Source organism: Nicotiana tabacum, chromosome 1, assembly GCF_000715075.1.
Source record: "Nicotiana tabacum cultivar K326 chromosome 1, ASM71507v2, whole genome shotgun sequence".
NCBI lineage: Eukaryota > Viridiplantae > Streptophyta > Magnoliopsida > Solanales > Solanaceae > Nicotiana > Nicotiana tabacum.
In genome coordinates, this window is record NC_134080.1 from 32,973,653 (window position 1) to 32,992,002 (window position 18,350).

General features: G+C 38.2%; 1 protein-coding gene across 1 annotated transcript in view; it reads right to left on the minus strand.

Moving 5' to 3' along the window:
- Positions 1–18,148, minus strand: part of LOC107802986 (agamous-like MADS-box protein AGL27) — a 32,686-nt gene extending 14,538 nt beyond the window's left edge. Inside the window, exon 1 of the mRNA XM_016626571.2 lies at positions 17,380–18,148. Coding sequence (XP_016482057.1) covers positions 17,380–17,564 — 185 coding nt within the window. The 5' untranslated portion in view covers positions 17,565–18,148. The remainder of the gene's footprint in view (positions 1–17,379) is intronic.
- Between the last annotated feature and the right edge of the window lie 202 nt (positions 18,149–18,350).

Below are 18,350 nucleotides of genomic sequence, written 5' to 3' on the forward strand. Positions count from 1 at the left end.
CATTATGTGAAAAATTTACGAGGCAACAATTTCACTCTAACTTTTGTTTAGATTTCAGAATTCATAGTATCTGTCCTGAATTTTTTCTGTCGATTTTGATCAAAGTACCCAAAATCGGTTGACCAAATCTCCCCCCCCCCCCCCCACACGTCGTGTCGACACGGGTGCGGCACCGAAAGTAAAGAGTTCGAGCAACCTAGGCCGCAAGTAAGGCACGAGGGACCAAAAGTTGGATCATAGCACTTTTTTTGATAAGGTAAATTGTATTAATCAAAAGGGAGAAAATTCCCATATACAAGAAGTATACCAAAAAGTAGAGAATTTACATCAAAACATGATTCTCTACAAATGACACCCAATCTTCTATACAAGTAGGGGCTATATGAGTGCACCAAAAAGCGATCAAAGATAAAAGACTATTCTTAAGATGTGAAAAAGAAGACTCAATCCCCTCAAAAGCTCTGCTATTTCTCTCCCCCCAAACTATCCACATGAGAGCCAACGAGGCGAACTTCCACGCCTTTTGCTTTCTTTTTCTACGGCAACCGGCCCAGCTATATAACATATCCTTTACAGTGCTTGGCATCACCCATCGAATACCAAAAAGATTCAGGATTGCCCTCCACAAACCTGATGACACAAGGCAATGCAACAAAAGACGGTCAACTTCTTCCCCTGAGCTTTTACATATGTAGCACCAACTAACAAGTGCAATTCCTCTCTTTCGCAGATTTTCAGTCAAGATCACTCCCCTTGCCGCTAGCCATGCAAAAAAGCACACCTTCGTGGGCGCCTTAGGAATCCAGATTAAGGAGTATGGAAAAGTGGTCTCCTCTCTCACTAACATACTCTGGTAAAAGGACTTTACGGTGAACAAACCATCGCCACACAACCCCATCTCCAAGAATCACAAGATGGCTGGGCCTGTCTTGCCCATATAGCAGTGCCAACAAATCTTGGAGCTCCGCAATCTCCCAAGCTTGCATGTTCCTTCTAAATGAGAGGTCCCATACTACCTCTTCATGCTCCTTGTGAATCTGTTGAACCATCAATTCCTTTTGGTTTGAAACTCTGAAGACGTGGGGAAAAGAGACCCTCAGAGTATCCTCTCCACACCACCTATGATTCCAAAAACTAATTCTCCTTCCTTCTACCCCACTTTAAGTGATGTTGTCATTGAAGGCTTCCCAATTCTTCATGATGCTCCTCCACATGCCACACCCAAAAGGTGTTGTGATCGCCTTGGTCCTCCAACCCCCTCCTGTGGAATCGTACTTTTCTACTATGACCTCCCTCCATAGAGCAAGCTCTTCTACCCCGAATCTCCATAGCCACTTCCCCAACAAAGCTCTGTTGAATACCCTAAGATCTTTTACTCCAAGTCCACCCCACTTCTTTGGGGAAGTGACTGTCTGCCAATTCACTAGATGAAACTTTCTAGTTCCATCAGCCGCATCCCAAGGAAAATTCCTTTGAAGTCGCTCCAGTTTTTCTTTGGATCATAGCACATTACGAAAAAATAAGTCCAATGAGAGGCTCAACGCGAGAAAGCTGGGGTTTGGGGAAATAAAGGGTCTTGCATCGCGAGGCTATCGCTCTAGGGCTCTCGTAAGCCAAAAAAGGATTGGGAATTTTAGAGAAATCATAGAGAGCTATTAAAGAGGGTGGTTTTGGAGTATATTTTACTAATGCTTGTAATTACATCCTGAAGTCGTGGATGCCACAAATTTTGAAGAAATCTTAAAGAGCACCAAAACTTTGGAAGCTAGGGTTTGAGGCAAAAAAAAAGGTAATTCTGCAATTGATTATGATGTTTAGATAAGTTTGTTGAGTATGTTTGTGGGTAAAATTTCTTTTGAGCATGATATTGAAGTAACCCAAAAATGAGTCTTGTGAAGGAGATGATGAATAATAAAATGGGGTTAAAGATTGAGCGGAATGATCACTCTAATAACTCTAATAGCTTAATATGGTATTGGATTTATGGCATGATTTATAGTATAAATCAAAGGATGAGATTTGGATGGCTCGTCTCCAATGTACGAACCTTAAATGGGTGTTATTAGAATCATATGAACGAAATTTGATAGAGTGTGAATATTTATGTAGATTGATTTGTTGTTGGATATATTGAGCGTGGTTTTTGACAATTTGGAAGACAAGGTCAAGGTAAGTTGAGATTTAGCTTCCCTTGAGGCACTTTCCTCAATATTCATGTCTAAATGCTTTAAAAAAATGTTAGAATATAAATGTGAGTTCGTACAAGCGAGCGAGCATACTCTCCCTACTTTATGAAACTTTACTTTGCGCTATCACATGAATTACATGTATGTGTTTTTTCTTTGTTTTGGAAAGATTTTTGCCTTGAGATTTAAAAATAGAACTATGAATGTATTAGACTTAAATACATATTTGGCACCCTCCCCAAAGTTGTAACGAAATACCTTTTGACATTTCCAGAATATTTCCCCAATCGTGTTTGAAAGACACCACCTTGGAGACGGGGAGTGCGTGAGAAGAAGAAGAATAAAGGAGAAGAAGAGAAACATACGTGATGAAGAAGCTTGAAGAAGAAAGAAGAATCGTTGATCTATTATGGCTGGGTCGACTTGAAGAAGAAAGAAGAAGAAATTGTTGAAAGCCCTAAGAAAGACACCACCTAGGAGACGTGGAGTGCGTGAGAGGAAGAAGAATAAAGGAGAAGAAGAGAAACATACCTGATGAAGAAGAAAGAAGAATCGTTGATCTATTATGGCTGGGTCGACTAGAAGAAGAAATTGCTGAAAGCCCTAATCGCTGGTCTTTTTCTTTTTTTCTTCCAAAAGCGACGCTACAGACGCCTCTCTCGACACAGGCAGAGGCGCTCGCCTTTTTGAAATCGCAACGCAATAGAGATAAATAGCACTAGAGGCTCGCATCGCATCACACTATTAGCTTTAAGGGGAGCGCTATTTACATCCCTGATATATATTAAAGAATAATTCATGAGTCAATGAGTGCAAAATTTCAAAATGGTCATAAGGACCAAAAAACATCACATATTTAAACTTAAATGTTTTGGGAGAACTTCAGTAACTGAGAGGATACTCGTTCCCAAGAGGAATTAACGCTTACCTAGAATCCACATATGCAGGTTAAGGATCATAGTCGTCCACTTTTGAATAAAAATGAGACACCCAAACTAGTCGAGACAAGTGTTTGAACGTCATGATGTACGCATGATAACTCTGATTTTATGTCGGTGAAACTCCTCAATAAAGTAAATTTATGTTATTACACGATAAAAGCCTATTGATGCAGTTTCAAATTATGAAATACTTATCAAAATAGTACATGGTTTTCGTTAATATTTATGTGAATTATTCTTGATGATTTGCTAATTATGCATGCATAGTTTTTCTAAAGTCTTGTCCCATGCATAATTTTTCTAGAGCCTTGACCCATCCTCATCGTATGGAGTCAATAACACTGAGTAAGTATAACAAGTTATAGTCACGTTGTTACAGGGCACTATGTTTCATACAAAGGTGGTGAGAATAGTTATATCGTGACTCTTCTCTAGTTTATTTTTTGTGAGAGCTACCACTATTATCAGCGGGTGCTAGCCGTGTTTGTCTATTCTTTTGCATACGTGAGTCATGTCTTGTGCAAATTGTATTTCATTCGTTCATTCATAGAAGTTCCATGATATACCCGCGGGATGTTTAGCTACATACATGAGTCCTTTATGATATTTTTTATAGTTTCATCATAATTTTCATACCATGTATGAGGCTTATATGTCATATTTATGATTAGGCCATTGAGTCTAATGTATTCTCATTTAAAAACATGCATAGTTATGTTTCATTATAATCAAAGTCCTAGGACCAATCTGAAAACATATTATTTCCTAAAAGCATAACCGGTATGCAAGACCACTAAATATGAACTACAAATAACAAAATTTGGGTTGTAGCAACGTATTATAAGACAGCCTGTCCTATCAGATTAGCCGGTACAAAGAGGAAAAACGCTCGACTACCCCCCTACCCTACAACCCTAATGCTCGACCTTCACACCTTCATATCAAGAGCCATGTCCTCGAAAATCTGAAGTCGCGTCATGTCCTGCCTGATCACCTCGCCCCAATACTTCTTGGGCCTCCCCAAAGAGGAAAAGACGAGAAAGAGAAAATGAAAAGGTAAGCCAGAGCAAGCAAATGATCACTTACAAAGCTCAACAATACACAAACGCAATGAAAAAAATCCCCCCCCCCGGTTTATCGTACGAAGATAGCATAAACTAAAACATGATCCGTTGTCATAGAAGCACTAAGCACTACGGGCTTTTTCAAAACATATCTTGTTCTTTAAATTATGTTTTTCTTTCCTTTCTTTGTTTATAATATCTTATATGATATTGCTCTTTTCTTTTGTTCTTTGTTTTGCTAGATACGAAGCAAAAACAAAGGAACCCTGTCCGGGGAAGCTCCAGCAATCTCACTGGGACGCCCAAACTTCTCAATTGTGGACCAAAGCAAAATTATTTGTTAATAAACAAACGATTGACTTTGTATTTTGTATAAAACCCAAAAATTCTGATTAAATCATGATGTTGGAAATACGTTATAGTACATATAACATGAGGCCCTCCAGAGAGAAAGAATTCTTTTTTCAAGGCTGCCAGTGGGTTGGGACCGAGCTCGTATGATTGTGACTAATCCAAAATATTGCGAAAAGCAATACTGAAATAGTGAATAAAGGCTGGAAAGGCACTGCTTTTGCCAGAAAACATTGTTTCGGTGACCGATGCCTCAAGAAATTTGTATGGGTCCGATCGGAAAAGATAGGCGACCAACACACAAGAAAAATCAAACTTGAAAGATGTCGAAAGAAGATCTCACGCGTGGCCGTTGATGTGTCACTCTCGTCGAAACCGTAACCGCCAACGGCGCATGTTGGGTATTCTACCTAACACCTTGTTGGGGTTTGATTGCAGGTGATACGGGAACCTTGTGGTGATGTTGGATTTTGCGTCACAGAAACTGACTGGTAAATTGCACAATGAGGCTGTTTTATTCTCGGATGTCAGTAGAATAATGCACAACGGCCTTTTTCTCACTACTACTCCGATATCATGTGAGAAATAGCACCAAAAAAATATATCATTGATATGTATTCACTACTATAATACATGAGCCCTAATTATCTATACTCTATACAATGCATATACAACTACTTCAAAGTGGGACACAAAACATAAGCTATCTAACAATACATGCACTAAAGTGAACTTAAAAGATGCATTAGCATCGATATTTTCATTTTAATTGAGTAAAGCCAATACTTTATCGTCTTTTTACCTGATAAAACTTTGACTTGCAGCTCGAGAACCAGTTAACTAACCACCTTAATCCGTGCTATTATGCATGTTCCATACAACTATGAACTCATCTTTGTTGAAAAAGTATCGATGTTAAGACTTGACACCTTAATCCTAACCGCATCATTTTACAAGAGCATTATACTCTATTTGCTTTATTTTTGTGACACTCTTTCCTTTTCAATCTATTCTAAAAAGAAGAATTTTTATATAAAGCAATTCAACTATAAAATTTCATTTTTCCTTTATGACATAATTGTATAGCTACAGAGATATTATGACATGTTTAAGATCACAAGTTTTAAAAGTATTCCTTTCTTTTTTTTGGAGAGCTATCAATAGAGTATTGCCAGATATTGTTAGATCGAAAGACCTTACACCATATTAGAGCTTAGATGTTGTTCAAGATATTTTAACTAGAGGTATTTTAAAATATTTTTTTAAGAAAAACTAGGAAATCTAATATGTTGTTCTACACATTTTACTAAGGCTATACTTGATATGATATCCCAAATTGTATATGTTATGCATTTTTTCATAAATCTTGCCCTTTCTTCTTGAAGGGGGTCGCTTATTCTTACTAAGAACATTGTCATACTCACATTTCTCCGTTGTAAATTTTTCATTACTTACATATGCAAGTGCTATTTGTGACGGCGATGTGAGCTAGACTTCTCTCCACCCCACTTTGCTTTGGTGACCCCCACTACATCATTAGGTAGAAGCATTGATTTAATTGATTCTTTTGCATAACTGGATTGCTTCCGGAGCATTTCTACTCTTTTGCACATCCTTAGAGGCTTTAAAGACAATATGTGAAGTGTATAAATAATATTTGGGCAGTAATATGATGTATATTCCTTGTTAGGCAACATTTTAATTTGCTTAATTTGAGGCGTGTGAGCCACTTTATGGTTTCATGATTTCATTTTTATGTATTTTGTTGTATGATAATATTGGGACGCCCGGTTCCCCATAATTCTTATAAAAGGAATATGTCAACATAATGGGTAGGGTTTCTCTATACGTACTTAGATTCCCCACTTAGAGTTCGGGCGTCGATCACGTGACTCTGCGGGATTGAGGCGTGACAAGCAATTAACATAACAACAACAACAACAACAACTACGCCTCAGTCTCAAACAAGTTGGGGTCTACCATATAAATTCTCATTTTGCATTTAATCTCAACTTATGTAACAATCATTATACCAATTAAAATAAAAATGAAAACTAAGTTAAATATATAAAAATAATGTGTAATAATAATAACAATAACAATAACAATAATAATGTTAGAACTTCTCTAACAAACTAAAACCAATTCTCAACAAGTAGATATTACCAATATAGATCTTTTTCCTTTATTTTTAGTAAAGTTTGAATTAATGTCAAGAATTTGTAAATCTTTCGAGATGACTTTCTCTATGACATTTTAAGTCTATCCCATTCTCTTTTAGCACCTTCTCTCACCATAGGTTCACACATGTACCGGTGCATTCATAGGTCGACGCGGGATATGACCAAACCATCTAAAGTGACCTTCTCTCGTTTTATTCTTAATGTGTGCTACATGCATCTTTTAGCGAATGTAATATTTTTAATCTTATATGTTACTCTTGTATGATCGCACATCCATCACATCATCTAATCTATGCAACACTCATCTTGTAGATATGCTGGACTTTAACGGCCTATCATTTACTACCATACAACATTGTCAGTGTTATAGTTGTTCTATAATTTATCTTTCACTTCGAGTGGCATTCATCGATCACAAAACATCCTAATGGCACTTCTCCATTTCAACTATCCAATTTTAATGCTATGAGTAACATCTTCATCCATCATTCCATTTATTTGTATTCAGTCTTCTATTTATTCTAAACCCCTTACTCTCTAGAGTGTTTCTCCATTGTTCAAGCTTTTGGTTAATACCCTTGGTTGGTTTGGTCGATTAACATAATATTATTCGCAAATAGCATACACCATGAAAGCTCATCTTGTATTGTTTTGGCGAGCTCATACATAACTAGGGTAAACAAGTAGGGGGCTCAATGTCGATCCCTAGTGCAGACCCATTCTTGAAAATTCTTTTGTAGTTTTGTATCTCCTGCTACTATTCTCGTGCTAGTGATGACTCCTTCATACATGTCCTCTATGGCATTTATATATTTAATATGAATTTCTTTCTTCCCGTCACACATCAACAATCTTTCATGGTACTATATTATTTACTTTCTCTAAGTTAATAAACACCATGTATAGATCTTTCTCTCTTTTGAGATAAATTTGCATCAATTATCTTAGTAAGAATATAGCCTCTATAGCAAATCTACGGGGTAGAAATCCAAACATATTCTCTGTCACTCTTGCCGTGTTCCTAAATTTACGCTACATTACTTTTTCCCAGAGTTTTATCGTATGATTTATGAGTTTAATGCCACAATAGTTCATACAACTTTGAATATCTTCTTTATTATTATAAATTAGAATCAGGGTTATCTTCCTCCACTCACAAGCTACCACTTTTTAGTATAGTATTGAATAGCTTGGTGAGTCATTCTGCTTCAACCTCTCCAAAACACTTCCTAACGTCTATAGGGACATTAGCTAGACCTAAAGCTTTTCTGGTCTTCTTAATTTTCATGGCATCATTTACTTGTGTTGGTCAAATTCAACGAGTGTAGCTAAGATTTCTATCATACACAAATATGTAGAGGTCAAAAAGGTTATTCTCTTGGTTCGAGTTGAAAACAACTTGAGCTAATAGTTTATCATCTCTTCTTGACCTCGTTGTCTCTATCAAAACTTGTTGAGAATCGTCTTTAATACACTTCACCTGGTTTAAATCCTAACTCTTCTTCTCTCTTAGGAGTTCTAGTTTAAACATTTCTTCCTCCTTTTCTTGTGTCCCTAGATTTTGATACGTTCCATCTAGAGTTCTCCCTCGAGATTTACTAGTAGCCTTCTTAGCTCTCTTGTACTCTTCAAATGCTTCTCCATCTTTTGCTTTTGGCAACTTTCTATAACACTCTCTTTTAATTTAATAACTCTTTGTATCTTCTCATTCCCCTACCAGGATTTATGCCGTTGAGGTACTTGACCTAACACTTCAATTGCTACTTTTTCAACACAACCTGATATTTCCTTCCGCACTAATTATACTCAATTATTGTTATGCTAAGTAATAGCAGAAGCTCCTTCTTTGTCTGCTATTAATTCTTTAGTCGATACAACAACAACAAAAAAAAAATCAAGAGTAATCACACAAGTGAGGTACGGGAGGGTAGTTTGTACACAACCTTACCCCCACCACCTTATGAAGGTAGAGATATTGTTTCTGATAGACCCGCGGCTCAGGAAAAGCATAGTCACAATATTGTTAAAAAGAAATATAATAATGGATAAACCACGAAAAGAAAACAGTAACACGAAGTGGTACCAACAAAAGCAAGAAACCTAACAATTCAACAACAACGCCATTCATATACTTTCTGGGTATCTTCGCAATGGAATTGACAGGTGCACGCACAAGTTATGGAGCATGAAGTTATTGAAAAAACAAGTTATAAACTTATAATCCCCCCTACACAAGGAAATATGAACATGGGAAGGAACATATAAATGTACTAGTTGTATAATCCACAATTGCTTGAATCTCGAGAAGTCCTTCACCTTTGATCATTTCAAGAGAAAAGATAAGTCTTCATATGTCAGTTATACTTTGTTAGGGGCTGTGTCCATCCATTTCCTTAGAAAAGAATAGAAGAGTTCTTGTGACTCGACTACATATCACATCCATGAAAGCACTTTAAGTGTAAGATATTTAATTATGTCAAATATAGTTTGACTTTGACATTTATCTCTTTCAGTGGCTCTCTCATGATATTCTGGACCAACTCCTTTAACCTCGAGCGAAAATTCTCAATTGCCTCAATCCTTTTGAAATAGATTATATTGGTTTTAAATATCATGAATATCCTCTGCCTTCTAGAAAAGATCCTCATATGATACTCCCCGTTCGAGATCCCAGTTTATGAAAATTGGATCCTTAATCTTATCCTCGGCATCGGCATATTCAAGTTATTAGGTGATATCGACCAGGACAAGATCCAAAGATGCTTTCTTGAGGGTAAAAAGTATTAAGAAAAAATAACGACTTAAAGAAACTATTCATTTCCTAAAGAATACAAATGTTCGCAAATTAAGTAGGAGAGAAGCAAACTAAAGAATTATGATTGCTTGTGCAACTAAAATTAATGTTGTCAAAGCGACTTTTGGAGTTTAGAAATCAATACATTGCCAAACTTTTGGAGTTAAATTAGAGCATCAACTTGTTGCTTCACTGTAAAATTGAAAATATCTAAACTATTTGAAAAATTAAGAGGTGAACAACAGTGTTGTCAAAGACGCACTTAAAGCGCGCTTAAGCCTTGAAGCAAGACGCAAAACGTGTTGAACGCTTTGCCTCGCTTAGCGGGTGGTTCAACGTCATCAACAAGGCTCTAGGACATACTTTTCCTTGCTATGAGTGTCATCCTGAGGAGGCGATACTAAACAATTGAAATTTTACTTTATTGCAATTTTTCAATTTCTTTGTCCATATGTTGTTTATTCATGCTTACTAGTAATAGGGTACGCGCATTGCGCGTGTAGTCATGTCAATGAATATAAAATTCTTAAAAATTACATAAATATTATATTAATGTGCCTTGAATTATAAAATAAAATTAAATGAAAGCCTTTAATATATATAGATAGATAGATAGATAGATAGATATTACAACATAAGCAAAATCTTATTCAATTTTAAATTTCTAATATTAGGAGTCCTACATAATTCAAATAGAAAAATTTAATAAAAAATTTAGGTACTTAAAGAAATAAATAATTATTTTAATTTACTGTACATTATTAGATCTTTTTGGAATAAAACTTGGTCAACAAACAGCTTTGTGAAATTACATAATTATAATCTTTATAATTTGTTTGTTTTATCTGTCATTCACCTAATTATACATTATGCTTCTAGAAAATAATATAGAATATCAAATACATTATTTATATATTCTATACATATTTATTAATACGTTATTACTATTATTACTTTTAGTAAAAGAAAACATAACGTTTACTCCTGTATCATATATACAAATACTATTTTAGGAGCTATTTCAATCCTAGTTTTATTATTATTAATATTTATGATTTTGAAGCCAATAAATTTCAAAATATTAGGAAAATAAATGAATAAATACTCCTACATATTAGGAAAATAATTAAATGACTATTTCTAAATATTAGTAAAATCTAATGACTATTTTGTCCATTATGAACTATATTTTAAAAGGGTAAAAAAGGCGAACGACATTTCGCTAAGGGCCTTCGTGCTTTTAATATAGTATAGATAATTATTAATCTTGGACTACACATACATAATCATATTTTTTCTCCTTTTGCGTCTTGCTTCATAAAAGCCCACGCTTTATTTGCGCTTTTTACTTAAAACCCCAATGGACCTTAGAGGTTTTATCCGCTTTTCGCCTTTGATAACACTAGTGAAAAACTAATACTGCAGAAAGATAACTTTAAAACTTTTAGTGGATACACAATGACATGAATTTTAGGTAAGTGAGAGTCAACTCCTTAGACCGAGCCGGAACCCGTCCCTTCTATTATGAAAGAAGAAGACATTGTAGAGTTGAAAGTTAGGTGGGGGGTCCCTGGTTACGTTGACATGCGACCGACGATAGGGAACGACATAGTTCATTTCGACCGTCCTGGGTACTGCGTGTTTTACGCCTACCCCTTTCTTATTGGATACACATTTCCTCTCCCTTTCCTGGTGGTAGATTTCTGCCGTTTTTACGAGGTATGCCCCGCCCAACTTTCGCCATACCTGTACAAGTTGTTCCTTATGTTGCTCAAGTTTGCGGAACCTCCCCGGTCGTGAGATCACTTTGGATCACATGCTCAATATCTTCGCCCCTCAGCTTATCCGCGGCACGATGCTTCACATGCATCCTCGGGGGTCGAAGAGTCTGGTGGTGAAAATGGACGATAGGGCTAACCGTCGTTTCTACGAGAATTATTTCTATGTGCGGACTGAGCACATTGTGGCAGATCCAACGGGGTTCCCTGAGAAGTGGAACTTTGCACGTAAGTTTCTTATGTTTTTAGTCGGAGATATATCCGACCATTTTCTGTTACAGTACTAAACCCTGTTATGTCTCTGCAGCCGAGAAATTGCCTCCTCCATCTGTCGAAGGTATCCGCGAGTGGGTGAGCGCCATCCTTCCCCATACGGCGAGGGTTCGCACCTGGTCGGCCTTTTATGAAAAATTTGGACGCAGGCCCCTTACAGGTGAGATGTCGTTTCTGTTTGCTATTTTTTTTTTTCTCTTTTCACTTAGTTTCTTATATGATGTTTGTCGATGCCAGGGAGAGCGCGGAGAGCAAGGGCTCCTCCATTGGCTTTTCGTCAGCTGGCATTGTCAGCTCGCCCTATTGCAGCACCGGCCGCTCGGCCTTCGTCGAGGGTTGCTTCAGTCGAGTTGACAGCTGTGGTTATTCCTGCGGAGGCCACTTCTCAAACTGAGGTTTCGACTCGTGTTGCTCGTCCGACGGGTGAGTCTCCCCGTGCTGAGGAAGAAGAAGGGTCATCCAAAAGGCGGCGAGTGGAATTCGAGGCAGCCCCTCTGACTGTGATTCACCTGGACGACTCACCCTCGATAGGATCTGCGGCGGGGGTTGGCATTGCCTCGCCCGTAGAGATGGAGACAGCCGTCGTATCTGCCCCATCAACGGAGATTCCCAGTACTGTCGTTGATCAGCAACCTGCCACGACGGGGGGCCAGATTTTCGAGGCTGCCGTTGTGGTTTCGGATGTACCCTTCGTCCTTCGTACCTGGTCGTGCCTCCTCATCAGCTGCTGAAAGAGGAAATGGCGTTGTTGTCGATGACTATGAATCCGAGTCAGACCTCAATCCTAACGATGTTAGGATGTTTGAGGAGGGTATTACCCACTCGGTGGTTCGTGCGGGAGGACCGGCCCGTATTCTTGAGATTTCTTCGGATGGTAATCTCCTGGGGGACACGGAGGATCTGGTGCCACAGTTCGACATTTTGTGTTCTGTTGTCGAGAACGAGGCTCTCCGGAACGTTCCAAATATCGATTTGATGAATGAGGTGGCCGCTATGGGCTTGAGAGTATGTTGCACTTTTCTTTTATACTTCTCTCATTTTTTCTTGTTGATATGGCTTTAACTCGTCTTCTCGTCTTTCAGACGTACATGGTGGAAGTGGAGAGTATGCGCAGGACCGACATTCGGGCCAAGATTTTCATGAAGACGTTGGAAAAGTATCGACGCTATCGCAACAAGTGCAGTGAGATGCACGAGCGACTGAGGGAGAATCCTAGTGCTCAATCCCTTGGCGAGGAATTGGAGAAAAGAGATCAGCAGTTGATGGAGGCCAGTGTTCATGGTTCAGTTTGGATCGGTTTTTCCCTAAAAAGAAACCAAACCAAGTAAGTCGGTTTTTCAAATATTAGAACCAAACCAATTAAGTCAGTTTTCTCAATTCGGTTTATGTCGATTTTTCAGTTTTTTCGGTTATTTGTCGGTTTTTTCTTAAATATAAGACATACACTACCAAACACATGTTCTGGCGACCACATTTCAATGTAACACTATCAAATCAATTGCCCTTTGAGAAATCTATTATTTAACAAGATATATTGATGATAATTGAATCAAATAGTGATGGATAATTTAAGGACTCAATTAAAAATATATTATTTTTAACACAAAATAGATTGTTACACTAAACAAAAGAAAACTACAAATCAAACTAGAATGTAAAGGTAAAGAACTATATTAAAAGTGCAAACTATTAATATTTACCATAAATTTTTTGAAACTTTGTATAAAAATATGCATATATGTAGGTGTAATAATAAATTTGAAATAGCTACTCCTATAGTCGGTTCGGTTCAATTTTTTTTTATTAAAACCAAAACCAAACCAAATTTGGACGGTTTTTAAAATTCAAAACCAAAACCAAACCAAACCAAAAAGTATCGATTTTTTTGGTCGGTTTGGTTCGGTTTTTCGGGTTTTAATGAACACCCCTACGCAGGAACAGTGTGCTCGAAGAGCAACTTCGCGCGAAGGATGAAGAGCTCGAGGTGGGAAAAGGGAGTGTGACTATCTGCAGGGGAGACTGAGGTCAATGCTGGCCAAGATGGATCAGAATCTCATCAAGGTCGAGGCGATGAGTGCAGAGTGGATGGGAAAGATGGCAGAGTTGGAGAGAAAGGTCGCCGGGTTGGAGAGAATCGAGAGTGCCTGGTCTGCGACTTCAGCAAGGGCGGCGGCCTTAGAGAACACTATATGCGTCCTCCAGTCCGAGCAGGAGTCGGAGAGAGCGACGGCAACGCTAATGGAGGCGAGGCTTGAGGAGCGCATTGATGAGATCGACCGGGAAGCTTCGACCTTAGGTGATCGGGTCACGACTCTTGAGGCTGAAAAGGAACGACTGTTGGCTCAGATTGAGTCTTCCTCTGCCACTGTTCCCCGCCGCTTACACGAGCTTTGGGTTCATGCTGAAGCTCAGCGAGATATATACAAGAGTTTGGGGGAGGCGGGCAATGTTACTGAGGCCGCATATGAAGAAGCACGAGCAAAGGTGCGAGAGGCTCGTGTCAACTGTGGTTATGACTCTGCGATTCCGGAGGCCGAGGAGGGCGCGGATGATGAGGGTGGGCTTCCTGGATATGATGGCGATGATGGTGGCGGTGATGACGCCGAGTGAAATAATGCTGTCTTAGTTTGTTTTCTGTTTGCTTTTTTTTTATTCATCATAGGTTGTCGTTGTTCCTTTCTTTTTTTTTTTTTCTTTTTTTAAATTGTTGGCTTGGGTTGTATGTAATCTGCGACCGTTAGCGCGGTGACTTTGTATAAAGAAGAAATTTTTCGTTGCTATCTACCTTGTACTTTATCTTTGCTTTCGCTTTTCGTGATTTTGGTACGGGATAGATTCCTGTATGGCGAGTCCCGGTCTTTCCTTCCCTTTTTGTTTTCTGACGGCGCTTGGCCTTAGATGTATTTCGAACTTTTCTATTTGGCGATGGCTCGCGGCCCTAAAGAGTGTTATTTCGAACTTATCGAAATAGTAACCTGTCGTCGTTCGATCAAGGTCGAACTCTCTCTTCTTCTTTTTTTGGCGAAGGCCCTTGGCCTTAAAGGGTGTTATTTCGAACTTATCGAAATAGTAGCCCGTCGTCGTTACATCGAGGTCGAACTCTTTTCTTTTTGGCGAAGGCCCTTGGCCTTAAAGGGTGTTATTTCGAACTTATCGAAATAGTAGCCCGTCGTCGTTTGATCGAGGTCGAACTCTTCTTTTTGGCGAAGGCCCTTGGCCTTAAAGAGTGTTATTTCGAACTTATCGAAATAGTAACCCGTCGTCGTTCGATCGAGGTCGAACTCTTCTTCTTTTTGGCGAAGGCCCTTGGCCTTAAAGGGTGTTATTTCGAACTTATCGAAATAGTAACCCGTCGTCGTTCGATCGAGGTCGAACTCTTCTTTTTGGCGAAGGCCTTTGGCCTTAAAGGGTGTTATTTCGAACTTATCGAAATAGTAACCCGTCGTCGTTCGATCGAGGTCGAACTCTTCTTTTTGGCGAAGGCCCTTGGCCTTAAAGGGTGTTATTTCGAACTTATCGAAATAGTAACCCGTCGTCAGTCCTAGTTTTTGGAGAATCAGACATCCTCCGAGGGAGTCCCGGTTTGCTTGATATTGTTTGTATCAGAGGGATTAATGTCGGCGAGTATGAAACGTTGTTGTTTCGCTTTTATTTTGTGCCCATACAGGAGTTCCTTTGCCTGATTCCGGCCTGAAGATGTTATCGGCGGGCGATATTTCGGTTGTCTTGTAGTAGTTTCTCATTCTTTGATTGAGATGTTTCTTTGCTCGTTCGCCCGCGCGGCATTTGTGTTCCTGCTTGAGCAAAGAGAAGAAGGTGAGTTAAAATGATATTTTCCTTACCCCCATCCGATGGAACGATGAATGAGAGCAGGTTTGTAACGTTGCTCGTTTTGTTTGGTATTTCGACGGTTGATGGGGCGAGGATTTCTAAATTCGGTGACTCTATTCAACTCTCTTTCCCCTTCCATGCTGCGACTTTGTCCTGCGTGGGTTGGGTTTTGCCTTAGCGCTCTTTCTGGCGGGTAATCGTGTTTCTTGTCTTTGATCTGGAAGAGACTAGGAAACTTCACTAAGAAATCCCCACAGACGGCGCCAAATTGTTTGACTCAAAAGATATTGTGACCTTCTTGAACAAATCAATTAGAGAAAATGAAGGGATAAATCTTAGTTAGACATAATAAATTCCAGATCAATGAGCTAATTGGAAAAATAGTATATAAAATAAAATAGAGATAATCGATCTTATTGAAACCCTTCATTGTGGCTCCCATTAATTAATAGGAGAGGCAATTTTACACGTTTTCCTAGAGATTAATTCTTTCTTACGAAGATTACAAGGAGAGAATTTAGGAGAGAGGATGGAAAGGAGCCCCCCTCATCGAAGGTTTTCCCCTGCTATATATAGGGGTGTTCATAGTTCAGTTTGGATCGGTTTTTCTCTAAAAAGAAACCAAACCAAGTAAGTCAGTTTTTCAAATATTAGAACCAAATTAAACCAATTAAGTCGGTTTTTTCTCGATTCGGTTTATGTTGGTTTTTCGGTTTTTTCGGTTATTTGTCAGTTTTTTCTTAAATATAAGACATACACTACCAAACACACATTTCGGCGACCACATTTTCAACGTAACACTATCAAATCAATTGCCCTTTGAGAAATCTATTATTTACCAAGATATATTGATGATAATTGAATCAAATAGTGATGAATAATTTAAGGACTCAATTAAAAATATATTATTTTTAACATGAAATAGATTCTTACACTTAACAAAAGAAAACTACCAATTAAACTAGAATGTAAAGGTAAAGAACTGTACTAAAAGTGCAAACGATTAATATTTAATATAAAATTTATAAAACTTTGTATAAAAGTATACATATATATAGGTTTAATAATAAATTTAAAATAGTTACTCCTATATTCGGTTTGGTTCGGTTTTTTTTAATTAAAACCAAAACCAAACCAAATTTGATCGGTTTTTAAATTTCAAAACCAAAACCAAACCAAACCAAAAAGTATCGGTTTTTTGGTCGGTTTGGTCTGGTTTTCGGTTTGGTTCGGGTTTTCGGATTTTTATACACCCCTAGTCAAGGCACCCTTGCAATTTACTTGGTATGACGCTCTCTCACACCAAGTATGCCTTGGTCGTCCTCTGGACATTGTTCCTTTTGACTCGACGGGTATCGAGAGTGTCGGATGTAGAGTAGGCCATGTCGTCTTTTGATGCCTTGTCGTTTGGGCGGGACGTTGGTCAGCTTGGCCGTGACGGTCGGATTTTTACCAATACATAATTCTTATGATTCTTTATACAGAAGAATAATACTATCAGAATATCCTCAACATGAGAAATATTAAAGATAGCTAAGATCCTCAAATATTCGGCAGGCTTATGAATGTTCAAGAAGGCGGTTACTGATATTCATGTCATAATTATAATTATTTGAACTAGCAAAAAGAAAGGCCTCGTGATAGGCGCAAACTGCTTACCGCCGCTATAATCACAAGCAAAAAAAACACTCAGATACTAACAGCCAAAGACTGACCGTAAGTCCGTAACCCTGAGTAAATTAATGCAAAGCGTGTCTGTGTCAGCATTTATCGCTAGGTGTCATCCTAGAGATTTAGCACGTATCACGGTAATGCTTCTCGAATTTCTAGGGTTGCAGAGTTAATATATGATCTAATAATCGAGTGCAGCTTCAGGATAAGTACAAACAAACAGAAAATACAGAAAGAGTAGCGAAAATAGGAACGACTGTTAATTAAGAAGGAAGATCTAATGATATGAAGAGTTTTAAGGAAGAACCTGTTAGTGCTGGAGAAGTCGTAGAGTCTGCGACGGTTGGAGAAGACGACAACAGCAACATCGACGTCGCAAAGAATGGAGAGATGTTTGGCTTTCTTTAGAAGCCCTTTCCTCCGTTTTGAAAACGTCACTTGTCTGCTGTTCTTGTCTTTGATTGGCTTTATTTCCACCTTCTTCCGCCCCATTCTTATTTAATTCCCCTCAAAATCTGAACTACTCTACCAACCAAGCCAAGCCCCAAATTGGAAATTTTTTTTGTGGAGATTTCCGTTTCTATGTATTGCTTCGTATCACTATCATCATATCTTGGGGTTTTATAACGTTGACAACTTCTTTTTCCTCTTAATCTTTCACTATTCACAGAAAAAAGATGTTTCACTGTTCTCCCCCGCCCAACCACTCTCTCCAGTATTCACTTCCACCATCTTTTTCTGCTTACGTTTTAACCTGCTAGAGCAGTAAATGGCAAATTTATTAAACTGTCGAGATGTATTCACACTTTCGACTTAATAGGAAGGCACCAAAAACCCGCCCAATTATGCGAATTTCGTGGCTGCAGGACTGACTGACACTGCTGCGTTGGCCGCGTAGTCCCGTATTTTCAGCTGATTGGCTGGAAATGGAAAATTGGAAGAAGTAGAAATACTTCCCTATTTTACAATTGAACTTTGGAATCATTAAATTACCGGGTGATAGCTCCTTTGACTCGCTTCTTTTACTTTCTATTGAAAATCGTTTAAGTATACAACTCAACTTTGCTTTAAAATTTTTAAAAAATTAGACCCCCTACAATTTTGTACAATAGATATTTCCCTATTTTTTAAAATATTTTATTTATCCTGTATATTATCAGTTTTTTATTTTTATTTTTTAATATTATGATTTTTTAAATCTATATTAGGAACCTATCTATAGAATAAATAAATACCTACTTTTGGAATAAAAAAGAGCAAAAAATAAAAATGAAATAT